Here is a 14735-nt window from a genome sequence, read left to right on the forward strand (position 1 = left end):
GTTGGAATGGTTATTTTTTCTCACGCATCGCTGACTGTGACGAGGTCTGTGATCACCGCAGCAGAGCCGGTCAATACAATTAAGTGATAACTAAAGCAGGGTATATACTAAGAGCGAAGAAACAAAGCGCCCGACTGAGCACATCGCACCTATCCAAAAGGCTCCAGGCCTCGAAGGGTGCGTGGACTTCAAGCCCTCTCATCAATCATCCCGACCTCTACAAATCCTCCCAATCCTTCCCCTTCCCCCTCCTCCCCACCGCCGTCACGGCCGTCCCGGTCCCAACCATCTCGGGCGCCGACACGCCCGACGGCCCCGTCGGCCACGTGCTCATACTGCTCGACCTCCTGTTGCTGTTTCTGTTGCCGGCCGTCAGCGACGACGGCATCAGCAGCGCCGAGACACGCGAGCGAGCGCCGCGGCCGTGGTGCCCGCCGCGCTCCCGCACGCGTCCGTCCTCGAGATCGATGACCTCGGTGGTGGCTACGCGCGCGGAGCGCTCTTTCGAGCCGCCGCCGCTGCTGCTACTGCCTACGCCTTTAGATGCGGCCACAGTCGCAGGTAGTGTCACCGACACAGCAGGGGGCGACGACGGCTGTTGTGGCGGCGGCGGTCGCGCGGGGCCGGCCATGACGGCGTCCTCGCCGCGCTGGATGGCGGCGTAGTCGGACTCGAAGAGGCGGGTGGCGCGGTGGCGCCAGATGAGCCAGGAGAGCAGGAGGAGGACGGTGAGCGGGATGGTGGTGGCCCAGTAGGTGCGGAGGTTTCTGGAGAGGAGGGGGTTGGTGCTGCTGTCTTCGCTGGAGGTGGTGGAGGTCATGGTGCCGTTGGTGTGCGTGGAGCAGGTGAATGTCGTTATGAGGGTCTGTTTGCTGGTTAGGTGGGTTCTAGGGTGGGTTGGGTGGAGGGGGGGAGTGGACTTACGGCTACGAAGATTGCGGGGAGGAAGAGCGTGTTGAGGAGCGCGATGCTCTTGACGGAGGCGCCATCGCGGGTGGCTGTTGCAGCGAGCTGGGCTGTGAGGAGGTTGTTCGTCTGGGTGACGGAGGTGTTGAGCTGGATACCCAAGTCAGTCCGCCATATCTAGACAAGGGTTGCAAGGAAAACATCAAGAAGGGAACGGGGTACAAGGCCAGAACGAAACCTACCATATCAACCAACCACCCAGCCTTCGCCCTCAGCCTCCTCGCCTCCTCAACACCGCTTTCCGTAGCCGTCCTCAACTGCTCCACCATCTCCCTCAGCTCCCAACTGCTATCACCATAACCATCGCCTCCGCCTTCCCACTCCTCACGAACCGGCACCAGCAACCCTTCAGTCCGCTCAACGACGTCCCCCAACCACACCGCGATGCGATTCTCCCATGCACACAACCCCTCGACGCCGACCGCCTCGGCGGCCACGGCGGCCACCTCGCCCATCATCGCGTCGACGCCGCCGGCGCGCGTCCTCGCCTTGGACCACCGCAGCTCCTCGTCGGCGGCGGCGACGCGCGCGGCCATCTCGCGCGCGCAAAACGCCTGCGTGCGGTCGACGGCGTTGGCGAGCAGCAGCGTCGGCAGGAGCAGCGGGTGCGTCCACAGCGGCCCGCAGGCGTCGAGCAGCTCGCGCAGCTGCGGGACCAGCGGGACGGGCCGCGCGCACCAGGACGTGGCCGCGCCGCAGACGGTGACGCCGGCGGGTGGCGCCGAGAGGAGGTGGGGCCCGTAGAGGAAGGCGGTCGTGACGGACGTGTTCAGGTCGTGGCTGAGCGAGAGGCGGACGCCGGAGATGGGGGAGGTTGTCGGGGGTGAGGTTAGGAGGACTGTGGGGGTTGGATTGTTACGTTAGTTGGGGAGGTGTTGCTTTTCGGGGTGTGAGAGTGATTGGTGCATCAATAGGTGGAGAAGGACTGCGGGTGGGATGGACGAGAAGGAGCATTCGTCCTGCATGTGCTTTCACCAGGCCCTGCATCACAGGGACTGGAACCAGGGTGAGAACTTACCGAGCTCATTGCGGCCTCCGGTGGTAACGTGTCGCCAGTTATGACTGTAACCGCTGTTCCTGAAGTACGGAAGGGTTGCTGGAGACAGGTGGAAGTGCTTCTCCACGCGCAGGTAGGAATCCCGACTGATGGGAAACGTCAATGGATTGCTTTCCCGCTGCTCGCAGATGAGGATCCTTATCCCGCCGACGACATTGTGCTCGGGGCTGGGTTTTCTCAAAGCGAAAGGGCCCTGTTGGTGTAACCAGTCCGAGACGTGTCCGTCGTGAATGATGCCGGCGAAGCAGTTGACTCCTGGTTGCGCGGCGTCGAGCTGAATGGTCGCGCATGAGCATGAGAGCGGCGTAACTGGCAGGGGCATTAACGGCCTACGTTTTCGTACTTCCAGTATTCCAAGAATTGTATATCCTCCTGCCGGGTTGACAGCTGCTCGTGTTTGATGGACTGAAGCGAAGGCAACACATTCTCATGCTCCTTGGATCTCGCGGGCTTCCACGGCTTCCACACAGCCTCTCTGATGATTTGTTTTCTCTGCGTAGTAAACATTGTAGGTCACTCCGTTGCACACGAGAATCGAAACGAAACACCTGCAGCGTTAAGGATTGCATTTGTACTATAATCCAGCGTCTCAAGTTGCGAAGGGAGAGCCGAAATAGGTGGTTTCCCTTCGCTTAGGCGGCCAGAAGATCAAACATGATGGCTTGACGGAGAATCCTTGCATTCGTGTGTTGCGGCGTACTGGTTACGCGACGCGTCGGAGCACGCCGCACGGCTTGGCGTGGTGGTGTGAGGATTGCGTGAAGCAGCCATGATCGTATTCCACATCCGGTTAAATGATCAGCCCCAACGTGAAACAAACACCACATGTTCCTCGGGTCAGACGGTTACCAAGCATTCAGGACTGCTTGATCGGCGGCAGGGGATGGCGCCTGGTGGCCGGAGGAACAGGAGGAGAGTATTGATTGGCCCTCGACTACCGGATGTGGAATATTTATTCGTTCATCGTTCTTTCTGGCCTTATGATCATGCTCTCTAGGGCGAAGTTGGCTCTCGAAAATAACAATTTGGACGGCTTTTAGATGCGCTGGTCATAACGAGGTAAAGCAAATAATCCCCAGAGAAGCATGTCCACAAAACCGGCCAGAAAAATCGTCGATGAATTGCAATGGTGTTGCAGTGGTATCTGCGCCTCGCTGAATTGACGCCGCGTATATCTCCCGGTTTCCCATACGTCTTGTGTCCTTCATGTACGCCATGCGCCCAACGCCTCGAAATGCATTTTGATTCTCGATATCTTGAGTTCCACCAGCCAGACTATGCCATGTCCAAGTCGAAGTCGTCCAACTGGTCGCGATACTTGAGGATGTTGCGCTTGATCTTGGATGAGTCCACCCAGGTAACAAAGTCTTCTAGGTTTTTCGAGACCAAGAACGCTGGGTCGGTAATGACTTCGGGGCCGACGCGGACATGGCCTTGCTCGATGAACTTTATGGCAGCCTGGACAGTGTCGGCCATGTGCAGGCGGGTCATGACGACACCTAGGCGACGGCGTGCGAAGGCGGAGACGGTGACCTTGTTCTCGACGTCGCTGAGCTTGCGCGAGCCAGTGCCAGTGCTAAGAATGCCCAGATCCTCGAGCTTCTCCAGCAGCAGCTTCTCGTGTTTCAAGCGGACGGGATCGGCGGGGTCGAGATCTGAGAGGCGGTGGGCGAGCTGGCGGAGGCTGCCGCACAGGCGGTTGTATTTTGTGTAGTCTTCGGGCTTCTGGATGGCATAGCGACGGATTACGGCAGCATCGCGGTGGTTGTTGTCGGACTTGTAGGTCGTGAAATCGACCTTTCGAACAGGTCAGATTGAGATCCCCACGACAATCCGCAACGCATTCTGCGTACCTTTCTTAAAAGCTTGCTCTCGTGATGCTTCAGGCGTCTGACCATGGTGGCGGCGGGCGCGGCAGTGCGGCGTTAATCGGGGGCTGGAGCGGAGGACGGGTTGGAGGTTCTTGATGCGCCGGAGGAAGCGCAAAAGTTCTGGCGGCTCTTATCGATAACGCGAACTGCCTGAAAAGGAAACGCAGCCGCAACAATAATAAAAGAGCGGCCAACGCCGTGGCTGGGCACAGAACCAAGCAATGCCTTCTCCCTCAAAATGGCAGCATTCGAAATATCTCCATTGGCCAATGCCCGAGTGTAGCCTCGAGTAAGTCCCTCGGCGGCAGTAGTAGAAATGATCGGGCTGACTAGGCAGTTGTTGAGTACCAGTCGAAGGCTGACGAGGCTAGCTTGACGATAGGGGCCTATTTGCCGACACCCAGATGCCATGTTTCTGGAAACACGAAAGAGGAGGCAATCGCAGGCGGCTCGCGGAGGTCTCATCGCGGGGCACGACATGTTTCACGCAGGCTCTCCCTGTCCTGCCGAACGACGTCAGTCGAGAGCCAGTCATTAGGTTAACCAGACTTCTGCTCCGGCAAACGCACTTCATTCGTCCGGGGAAGCCCTCGGCCTGGTCCCGTACGGTCGCCCGGTCGCAGGACACACTCGCACTGCGCTGCGTACCACGGCGCTCTCCTCGGCTCCGACTGGGCGGCATCGCCATGGCCATCAGCCAGCCTCACGGCACGCACAGCTAGCGATGAAGGAAGGCGACTGAGGGAGGGCGAACGTGAGCAGTTCCGGCGAGAGCGTGACGCTCAAGCTGCGCAGGTGTTTCAGCCGCCTTGACGTGTCAGAGTCAGCGCAAGCAGCTGCCTTGTGCCTTCCGCAGGAGCTGGCTGCTGGGCACGCCGCCAGCTCGTGGCCACTGACGGGCCGCTAAGCCGCTTCGGGGTGATGCGCTGGCATTGCATGAGGCCCTGGAGCTCTGGGCTGAAATATGTTCAATTCGTCGCGCTCTGCTGCTAGCGTAGCCCACGCGATTTTTTTTGCTTCTCAACACTCGCCGGCTTGCAATTGCGCGCTGCCAATTGCCCGCTCGACTCAGCGACTGCGCGCCCCGAGAGCGCTGCCTTCTGGAAGCAAAAGGTCCCTGGCATTCCGCGACTATGGATCTTGGAAACGGCCCCCTCCCATGACCGGCGCGCCACAGCGCCTCCGCTTGGTTGCTGGAGCTGCCGTCTCTCGCAAAGCCGTTTCGAGAAACTACGTGGAGGACATACACAAATATACCGGCCTGCCGCTGCCGAAGGCGCCTCCAGTCCCCGCGTCCCGTCGCCAGCCCCCAAAATAGATCGGCCGCCCACGAGGTCGCCCTCGCAACGCGCCCAAGAAGAAAAGGTAAATAGGCGGGCAAGAAAGAATGCAGATGTTACGCTGCTTCGCAAGGAAGGGAAAACAAAAAAAAAAAGAGAAAATGGGGCGGCCATTGCTAGCCTTTGCTTTCGTCTTTCCATCATGTCGTGTCTCGTTAACGCATATCGTATAAAACTGACTGCCGTATTGATGGTAGCATAGGCATGAGGAGAATCGTCGTCATCGTCGTCAGAAGCAGCAAACCGTGCCGTCGCACCGGGGGGTTATTTGCTCGACCGCGCAATCAGCCACTGCAGAACAGCGTCCAGATTGGTCTCCTCTTTTGCACTGATGCCGTAGCAGCTCACCTCCCGGTGCGACACGGAGCGCAGGTTCAGCGCCTCAATCAGCTCGTCGACCGAGACCTTGTCCGGAAGGTCGGACTTGTTGCCAAGCACGAGCAGCGGGATGCCCTCCAGCGCCGGCTTTTCCAGCAGCAACTGGAGCTCCTCGCGGGCGACGGGGAGCGCCTCCTTGTCCGCCGAGTCCACGATGAATCTGCAGGCGATAAGCAAAGCGCGCGCAAAATGCGACCGACGAAGAGCCTACACGATGGCGTTCACGCCGCGGCAGTACCGCTCCCACATCGACCGAAACCTGGGCTGACCACCAAGATCCCAACTGAGGACGGCACGAACAATCAGCAAATCGTGCCCCATGGTGCTATCTCGCGTTCGCACACGGATGCTTTTGGGGACTGGCACATGACGATCTAAGGGAGGACCCCTGCGATACATACCACTTCAGGGTCACATGGCCCTTCTGGACTCGCTTCATGTTGAACCCCACGGTGGGAATCGAGCTGGACACACAACTGGTCAGTGCAAAATTCGCGCAAACGGACGCATCCTTCTGCGCGATGCAAAAGGCAGGACGCACTCGATGGTAAATTCGCCGCCCTGGTTACGTCAGTGTCGAGCCAGCCAGCAGGCCCAGGACCTCAGCGCGACGTTGCACGGCCGGTCCCGGAAGGGTAGACACTCACCGCCAGAACTCGCAACAACGACGTCTTGCCGGCGTTCTGCAAGCCGATCATGGTGATGTCCATCTCGGTCGCCCTGCGGAGGCCGACAAGGCCGGGTCAGCAGGGTGCGCGGCGGCTGCAGACGGGTTCGTCTCGTGCGTGACGCGGCTGGGGAGGGGCGAGGCCAACACAACGCGATGAGGCCGCGATGGTTGATGGCCGCGGGCCGGTGGAGGACGCGGGCCCGGGTCGCGCACTCACCAGAACAGGCGCAGCAGCCAATCGTAGATACGCCTGAAGAAGCCAGCCATGGTCGGGAGGTCGTCGTGCTGCTGAGTCCGGGTGCGAGGTGGGTGGGAGAGGGCGCTATGGATGGGCAGTGAATAGCTGCGGAAGGGCCCGAGGCGCGTGAAGAGCTCAGTCTAGGGTTCCTGGGATGCGGGGCCTTGTCTGCCTTGCGGCCGGGGCGGTTAAGCTAGGTAGAAATCAACGCGAGCAGGACCTTTGCACCGCGCACGCAGGCGAGTGGTGAGAAGCTTTGCGGCGATGGCTGCCGGGCGGGCGATGGAGGATACAAGGGCAAAACCACGGCGCCGCATGTGCACGAGAGAGGTGGTGCAGCGTCTGGGAGTCTTCTTGCGGGAAGCCGATCTGCTAGGCCGCTTCGGGCGGGCGGTCGCCCTGCGAAGCCAATCCCGGCCGCCGCCCGTCGGCCAGAGCTGCTGCGCGCAGACCCGGTCCGAGCGCTGCTACGACATTTTTTCTGAGTGCTGCTCTGCTACCCTCGCCCACGCCTCACGGCAACCCTCCCCCGAAGCGCACGCCCAGTGTGATGCCAGCCCGCGCCTTGCAGTAGCCTCGATTTAGCCCCCCCAAAATTTCCGCGGGGACACGCCGCCCGCGCTCCGCAGCTTCACCCAGCCCAGCACCACTCAACCGCCGAAGCCAGACCACACCATGGCGCCCTCGCATTCCAAGAGACGGGCGAAGACCGACACCGCCTGGAGCAACGAGTTCGACACGGTGCGCCGTCACAATCTCTTCCGGAACCCGCCCACCGACCGCACAGCGTACCCAGCGCTCGCTGCCGCCATCGAGCCGCACATCCACTCCTTCAATGCCATTTTCGACAAGAACGGCCTACTGGAGAACGGTCTCAAGGACATTGGTACCAAGACCTTCCTTGATGGCGACAACACCACCGTCGGGCCCCGCAATCGCCTCAGCGTGCGCGTGCGCGACATCTACCTCGAGAAATCCATCCTCCCGGCGAGCAACAAGTACGCTCTGACGAACCGGAATATCCTGCCCTCGGAATGCCGTGAAAGGCACGCCACATACAGGGGAAAGATGCGCGTGCGATTGGAGTGGCGCGTAAACAACGGCGACTGGAAGGAGACCGTCCGTGAGCTGGGCCAGGTGCCGATCATGCTCAGGGTATGTGGCATAGATACATCGTGTTCGTCCATTCTACTGATCCTCGCTTAGACGAACAAGTGCCATCTGGATAAACTGGCGCCCGCCGAGTTGGTGAACGCCAAGGAAGAGACTGAGGAGCTCGGTGGCTACTTCATCGTAAACGGAAACGAAAAGCTCATTCGTATGCTCATTGTCGGCAAGAGAAATTTCCCCATGGCCATCATCCGTCCCTCTTTCCAGAATCGTGGACAGTCGTACACCAAATTCGGTATCCAAATTCGCTCCGTCCGCTCCGATCAAACCTCGCAGACCAACGTGCTCCACTACCTCAGCGACGGAAATGTCACTTTCCGCTTCTCTTGGCGCAAGGCCGAGTACCTCATTCCGGCCATGATGATCCTCAAGTCGCTCGTAGAGACCAATGACCGCGAAATCTTCGAGGGACTTGTCGGCGCTGCTGGTTCTAAGGGTGTGGCTGACAAGCAGTTCGTCATCGACCGTGTGGAATTGCTCCTCCGGACATACAAGGCGTACAACATCCACAGCAAGGCTAAGACTCGGGCATACCTTGGGGGGAAATTCAAGGTCGTCTTGGGCCTGCCCGAGGATACTGCTGACGAAGATGCTGGCACCGAATTCTTGCGACGAGTCGTGCTACCCCACCTGGGATCGTCTGACGTCACGGAGAGCCAGGATGCCGATAAGTTCAAGATGCTTCTGTTCATGATCAGGAAGCTGTATGCCCTTGTTGAGGGGGAGTGCGCTGTCGACAACCCTGATGCGGTCCAGAACCAGGAGGTTCTTCTTGGGGGGTTCCTTTACGGCATGATCATCAAGGAGAAGATTGAGGACTGGCTGATGTCAATCCGCATTGTTTCATCGGAATGGTGCAGGAACACCGGACAGCGGTTCACCGACCCGGAGTTTGAGAAGGACTTCCTGCCCAAGATAGTTCGCCGCACGAACGAGAATTTGGGCCATGCGATGGACTATTTCCTCTCAACCGGAAATCTCGTCAGTTCGTCGGGCCTTGACCTGCAACAGACATCAGGCTATACCGTGGTCGCTGAGAAGATCAATTTCTACAGGTTCATCAGTCATTTCCGAGTAAGTATTCACTTACCCCTTATCGTATCTAACTGAATTTACTAACTTCATCTTTGTAGATGCTTCACAGGGGAAGTTTCTTCGCGGAGCTGAAGACAACAACTGTCAGGAAACTGCTTCCTGAGTCCTGGGGTTTCCTCTGTCCTGGTGAGTCAACCTTCCACCCCCCCCCCCCCCCCCCCCCCAAAACCCCAACCCCCAACCCAACCACATACCTATACCCTTTTAAAACGCTTTATTGACCTTAAAACGCGTAAAAGTACACACACCGGATGGTTCACCCTGTGGGCTACTTCAGCATTTGTCGCATACCTGTAAGATTGCGACTTCAAACGTGGATGCCTCCGCAATTCCCCGTCTTGTTGCTCAACTTGGAATTTCAAGTGTCTCGTCAGCACAGCTCGAGGACAGCGTGGTTGTCCAGCTTGACGGCCAGATCCTTGGATACTGCTCTCCCAAGCAGGCTAAGGTCATTTCTGACACCCTCCGTTATTGGAAGGTGGAAGGCACACACGGCGTCCCGAAGGAGCTAGAGCTTGGTTACATCCCGAACTCCAGTGGCGGCCAGTATCCCGGTGTCTACATGTTTACTCAGGCCGCTAGATTGTACAGGCCTGTCAAGTACCTTCCCCTGGACAGCCTTGACTATGTCGGTCCTTTCGAGCAACCCTACATGTCGATCGCCTGTACCGAACCCGAAATCGCTTCGGGCGACTCTACGCACGTCGAGTACGACCCTACCGACATCTTGAGCATTCTCGCCGGGCTCACACCATTCAGCAACTACAATCAGAGTCCTCGGTGCGTGTCTCTTTCTTTCTTTTTTTTTACCATTGCATACCCCTTATACCTTTCGATCAAGATCTAACAGAAGCAAAACAACAGAAATATGTACCAGACGCAGATGAGCAAGGTAATAAACTCCCCATGTTCAAAGAAGCGATCAAATACTGATTATGGCGAATAGCAAACGATGGGAACTCCAGGAACAGCCTCTGCATACCGGACCGACAACAAGTCGTACAGGCTGCAAACCGGACAAACACCAGTCGTTCGTCCGCCTCTGCACAACGAATATGGGCTGGACAACTTTCCCAACGGTACGAATGCCATTGTTGCTGTCCTTTCGTACAGCGGCTATGACATGGATGACGGCATGATCATCAATTCTCGCGCGTTGCAATATGGATTCGGGCATGGAACCATCTACAAGACCAAGAAGGTTGAGCTGAATGAGGGCTCCAGGACCAAGGGGACTAAGAGAGTTTCGAAGCTCTTTGGCTTCGCACCCGACGGTCTTATCAAGGCAGAGTGGCGTCTCAAGCTTGACGATGATGGGTTGCCTCACATTGGCACTCTGATGCAGAAGGGTGACATCCTCTGTGCGTACCACCACGTTACTTACGATGCCGCTAGAGGGGAGTACATCAACAAGGATGGCCAAACCCACTTTGAGAAGTACAAGGACGACGAAACAGGCTTCATTGAGGAGGTCCGTGTCATTGGATCCGAGACGGGTGCTGAGCCCCTCCAGGCAGTCAGCATCAAGATCCGTATCCCGCGTTCTCCTGTCATTGGCGACAAGTTCTCTTCACGTCACGGGCAGAAAGGTGTCATGTCTATGAAGATGCCAGCAGCCGATCAGGGTAAGCCGCCGCAAAGACCTTCTCGTCCAAGGATGCGCGAATCTGACAGACAACGCAGTTTTCAGCGAAACAGGAATTCAACCCGATGTCTTGATCAACCCCCACGCGGTACGTTAGCTCTCTTCTCGCATAGGAGCACAAAGATGCTGACAGGTTCTGCCTCAGTTCCCATCCCGTATGACGATTGGTATGTTCGTGGAGTCGCTGGCTGGTAAGGCTGGTGCACTGCACGGTCTTGCACAGGACGGTACTCCATTCCGGTTCGACGAGCGCGACACTGCCGTCGACTACTTTGGCCATCAGCTCGCAAAGGCTGGTTACAACTACTACGGAAACGAACCCATGTACTCGGGTATCACTGGCGAGGAGCTCCAGGCCGACATCTACATCGGCGTCGTCTACTACCAGCGCCTGCGTCACATGGTCAACGACAAGTACCAAGTCCGTACCACAGGTCCCAACAACGCGCTCACTGGTCAGCCAATCAAGGGTCGTAAGAAGGGCGGTGGTATCCGTATCGGAGAGATGGAGCGTGACGCCCTGCTTGCTCACGGCACCGCCCACCTGCTCCAGGACCGTCTCATGAACTGCTCCGACTACACCAAGGCCTGGATTTGCCGCGAGTGTGGTTCATTCTTTAGCACGGCGCCGACGGTCAACGGATATGGCCGCGGCAAGCGCGGTGGAAGCATCACCAGGTGCAGGCGCTGCGCCAAGCCGGCGGAAGGGTGGGAGCCGAAGAGCGAGGTCTGGGAGGACGGTCAGGGGATGAGATTTACCGGGGGTGACTCGTGCGCGGTCGTGGCTATCCCGGGCGTCTTGAAGTATCTGGACGTGGAGCTCGCGTCGATGGGCATCAAGCTCAAGTTTGACACGGAGCCGTGAGTCTCGCCTTGTGCTGGACAAGGTGGGTCCTGATCTTTCGTCATTATCGCGTTTTGGGTTCTCATCTGGGTTGAGATGATCTGGAGTTGAGGTCTGGGAAATCTCAAAAGGACGGAAAAAAGTTCAAGTGGTTTATATGATGAGAGATGGAAGTAGGGATGAAAGTGTCCAATGTTGGAGGATTTGCATTGTTGGGAGTTAGGCTCTTCATTTTCCGAGAGAGTGCTGTTCAATTTACAGTTATTTTCATCTACCTGCCGGATCTATTAGTGTCCTGGTGGCAGTGTCTTTAGATTTTTCCACGGTGTATCTACAATTCCTCTTGGTCAGTTTATCCTGAAGTGAAGAAAAAAAGTCTCGTCAAGTGACTGAAGCAGTATGCGTTTCAGCGTAGTAGAACTGTAGATGCACGAAATGTACAGTCCAGCGACATCCATCCTAATCGACACGTCAACTGCGCAAGGAGTACTCTAAATGTGTCCCTCGATCCGTACTCGTGGATTTGAACCGTCATCTCTAAAAATGGAGTTTGACCGCCATAGTGATTCCATCAGCTATTTGGTGTTGTTTGAAAAGACTGGTCCACTTAGTTACTTGTTTTTCTTTCATGCACAGCCCAATTCCCAATTCCTATACCACCATCGAGAAGAGCAGAATCAAGAACAGCAGGTATGCTTTTTCCGACAGACAAAACATTTCAGGGAAACAGAAGGACGCTCAGAGTCGACCACCAGGTGGCGCCAAATGGCACGTACCCAGCGCTCCGAACGTAGACCAAGTCCTAGCTGGTTCCGTGCGTGGCCTTTTCACTTCCGTTACTATCTTACTTACCACCAACGGTCTTCCTTGAAGTCGTCACAGTGTATTGCAAGATGACCGAGCCGACGTATATAGAGATACTGCAAACTGATTACGTGGGTAGTGGAATCCTATGTCTAGACGTGTTTGCGTGGGTTGAAACTCGCATTCACGTCCGGATGCTTGCTTCAACTGCCCACCATGGAAGAGACCAGAAGTGACCAACCGCGGAGGTCAGAGCCCCGACACCTCGCATCCACCACCGCACATGACACCGGCGTCTTTCCCGCCGCGCCAGAGCCACGCGCCGCCGCTTGGGAGACGTGCTTAAATGCCTCCCATCTGCCCCGGCGCAACCTGACCTTTACCTTCCCTCTCCCAACCACCCTTGCCCGTTACCAGCCTGTCTGTCCTGAACGCAACATCGTAGGCGCGCCCAGAACCTCGCTCCCTCTGTCCGTCACTCACAGTCAACAGTTCCTCAACGGCTTCAGCGGCGCCAGCGGCCAGCCTGAGTTTCCTGGCGCCGACCTGCCTTGCGCACCGTCACCCGCCCTGCCCCATTGCCGCCTCGCCCTACTGACCGCCGCAACGACCACCTCACTCTGCCGCTGTCGGTACTCACAGTCGCTTGCGCCGACCGACTACTTCGGCGGCACCAGCGCAGCATTTCTGGCACTGGCCAGCGGCGTCACCACCGGCACCTTCATCGTCACCTCTTCCTCTCCGCGCATTAACCTCACCTTGCCGCCGTCGTGTTACCGAGACACCCACCGCACCCTCATCTAATCGAGTCTTCAATCCCTCCCGCCGCAACAATGCCGCCGCGCCGTCAGGCACCCCCCCGGGATGACCTATCAGAGGACCCCGCCTCTTCCACGAACCTCACTTCAGAAGGCATGAAAGTCTGCACAAATTGCAAACACAATCTGTCTTTGAGCCAGTTCATCGGTCAGAAAGGGGAGGAAACCAAGACATGTTCGAAATGTCTTTCTGTAGGTACTAAGTCTCGTCGACGCCAGCGCGAAAAGAGATTGGCGAAAGCCCGTTCGAAAAATGTCGAGTTGGCACCTCCGCCTCACGAAAACCCTGATGCCAGCCCATCGGAAGGCTCAGCTCCAGATCGCGACGTCCCGGCGGAGGATACGCAGCTCTGCACGCGTTGCGAGAAGCAGCGTCCTTTAAGTTCGTTTATTGGCAAGAGTGGACAACAGAACAAGCAGTGCAGACGCTGTCTTGATTTCGATAAGGCCTCGAAGGCCAGGAGAAAGGCCTACACAGCAGAATTGTCGTCATCTACTCCTGCTGTTCTCGACCCTCAGGAAGAAAACAAGCAGTATTGTTTTTACTGTGACCAGGACTTGCCTCGAAGACACTTTGTTACCACTACAGGAAGGCAAGTCACCATGTGCTTTCAGTGCAGGCAAAAGTCCTCGAGGAAAAGGGGAAGCGATGGCGATACCACATCGCCTAGCTCGAAGAGGCTGAAGAGCGCGGCAGATGCGCTGCCATCTGAGCCCCCTCTTCCGGTCGCTAAGACCTTCAACTGCGATGAGTGTAACAAGGTGTTCCCGAACGGAGAAAGGCTTGGCGCTCACAAGAAGGATATGCATACTGAACACCAGCAACTTGTTTGTTTCGAATGCACCCCAGACTACCGGATGAAGCACAAGCACAGGAATCAGAAGCGTCTGAAAAACCATAAGAGGATTGCTCATGGCAAGAAAACGAAACTTCGGTGCTCTCACATAAAGTGCACCAACAAAAACAGCAAAACAGTGTACGAAACTCAACATCGTCTTAGCGAGCATGTTCGCAGAGCCCATGCAGAACATCAGGAACTTCCATGTCCAGAATGCAATGTTGACCCGTTTCCGACCAACGAAAGTCTTCAACAGCACATCGAGCGCATCCATCGGCCAAAGAAATACAAATGCAATGTTTGTGGACGGGGGTTTGATACAACTTCAGCGCTCGACGGACACTTCTCAAGCGCCCACCCAAAGCTAATTTGCGAGGAGGACCCTGACTGCGGCGAGCAGTTTTTTAGGGTTGGAGATCGGTTGAGGCATATTGTCTTCGCACATGGGCGTCTTGACTTACGCATAGACGCTCCGTCGCCAGGAACGCCTCTTGCAAAACTGCAAGAGATTTTGAAGACTCGCGGGGAGAAGGCCTCCTCCGAGGAATCCGCGGGTAGACTCGACGACGAGGTCTCGCATGAGATTGATGACGGGAGTCACGGCGAGAATGACTACGCGGTTAACAAAGAGACTGACGAAGAGGATGACGAAGAGACCATCGAAGAGATCTTCGAAGAGGCCTACGAAGAGGGCCAAGATGAGAATGGAGAAGGGATCCACGACGAGAGCCACGACGAGGAAGAGGAGGAGAGCCACCCTGAGAGTAATGACGAGAGTGACGAGGAATCATCCTCTGACACGGATGAACGGGAAGACCATGGACGAATTGAGTCTTGCCTGAGATTCAACGATTTCAAAATCGGTAAGGCACCATACACCCCAGAACGATGATGTGAAGCTAATTCTCTACAGCGAGACACCCCACGGCATTTCTAAAGATCGAACAAGAGGCCCCCAAGTGTCCAGGTCCCGCGCACTGCGGCGAGCCGCCGAGACCGT

The 14735-nt window shown here is 57.0% G+C and overlaps 5 protein-coding genes across 5 annotated transcripts; 2 read left to right on the top strand and 3 right to left on the bottom strand.

Moving 5' to 3' along the window:
• Window positions 1–217: 217 nt before the first annotated feature.
• Window positions 218–1270, bottom strand: SLS55_006970 (uncharacterized protein; the record flags this gene model as incomplete). Its single annotated transcript, XM_066778397.1, has 2 exons — window positions 218–865; window positions 1262–1270. The coding sequence occupies 2 exons, from the start codon at window positions 1268–1270 to the stop codon at window positions 218–220; spliced, it is 657 nt and encodes a 218-aa protein (XP_066630834.1).
• Window positions 1271–3298: 2028 nt separating this feature from the next.
• imp3 (U3 small nucleolar ribonucleoprotein imp3) lies at window positions 3299–3921 on the bottom strand (the record flags this gene model as incomplete). Its single annotated transcript, XM_066778398.1, has 2 exons — window positions 3299–3820; window positions 3877–3921. 2 exons carry the CDS (start codon window positions 3919–3921, stop codon window positions 3299–3301), a joined length of 567 nt encoding a protein of 188 aa, XP_066630835.1.
• A 1577-nt stretch (window positions 3922–5498) lies between these two features.
• SLS55_006972 (uncharacterized protein) lies at window positions 5499–5980 on the bottom strand (the record flags this gene model as incomplete). Its single annotated transcript, XM_066778399.1, has 2 exons — window positions 5499–5772; window positions 5973–5980. 2 exons carry the CDS (start codon window positions 5978–5980, stop codon window positions 5499–5501), a joined length of 282 nt encoding a protein of 93 aa, XP_066630836.1.
• Window positions 5981–7195: 1215 nt separating this feature from the next.
• ACR2 (DNA-directed RNA polymerase I subunit RPA2) lies at window positions 7196–11295 on the top strand (the record flags this gene model as incomplete). Its single annotated transcript, XM_066778400.1, has 9 exons — window positions 7196–7675; window positions 7727–8764; window positions 8824–8911; window positions 9063–9078; window positions 9149–9565; window positions 9650–9677; window positions 9732–10410; window positions 10469–10518; window positions 10564–11295. The coding sequence occupies 9 exons, from the start codon at window positions 7196–7198 to the stop codon at window positions 11293–11295; spliced, it is 3528 nt and encodes a 1175-aa protein (XP_066630837.1).
• Window positions 11296–14178: 2883 nt separating this feature from the next.
• SLS55_006974 (uncharacterized protein) lies at window positions 14179–14627 on the top strand (the record flags this gene model as incomplete). Its single annotated transcript, XM_066778401.1, has 2 exons — window positions 14179–14184; window positions 14244–14627. 2 exons carry the CDS (start codon window positions 14179–14181, stop codon window positions 14625–14627), a joined length of 390 nt encoding a protein of 129 aa, XP_066630838.1.
• Window positions 14628–14735: the final 108 nt, after the last annotated feature.

This window comes from Diplodia seriata (assembly GCF_021436955.1).
Source record: "Diplodia seriata strain FDS-637 chromosome Unknown scaffold_7, whole genome shotgun sequence".
Taxonomy (NCBI): Eukaryota; Fungi; Ascomycota; class Dothideomycetes; order Botryosphaeriales; family Botryosphaeriaceae; genus Diplodia; species Diplodia seriata.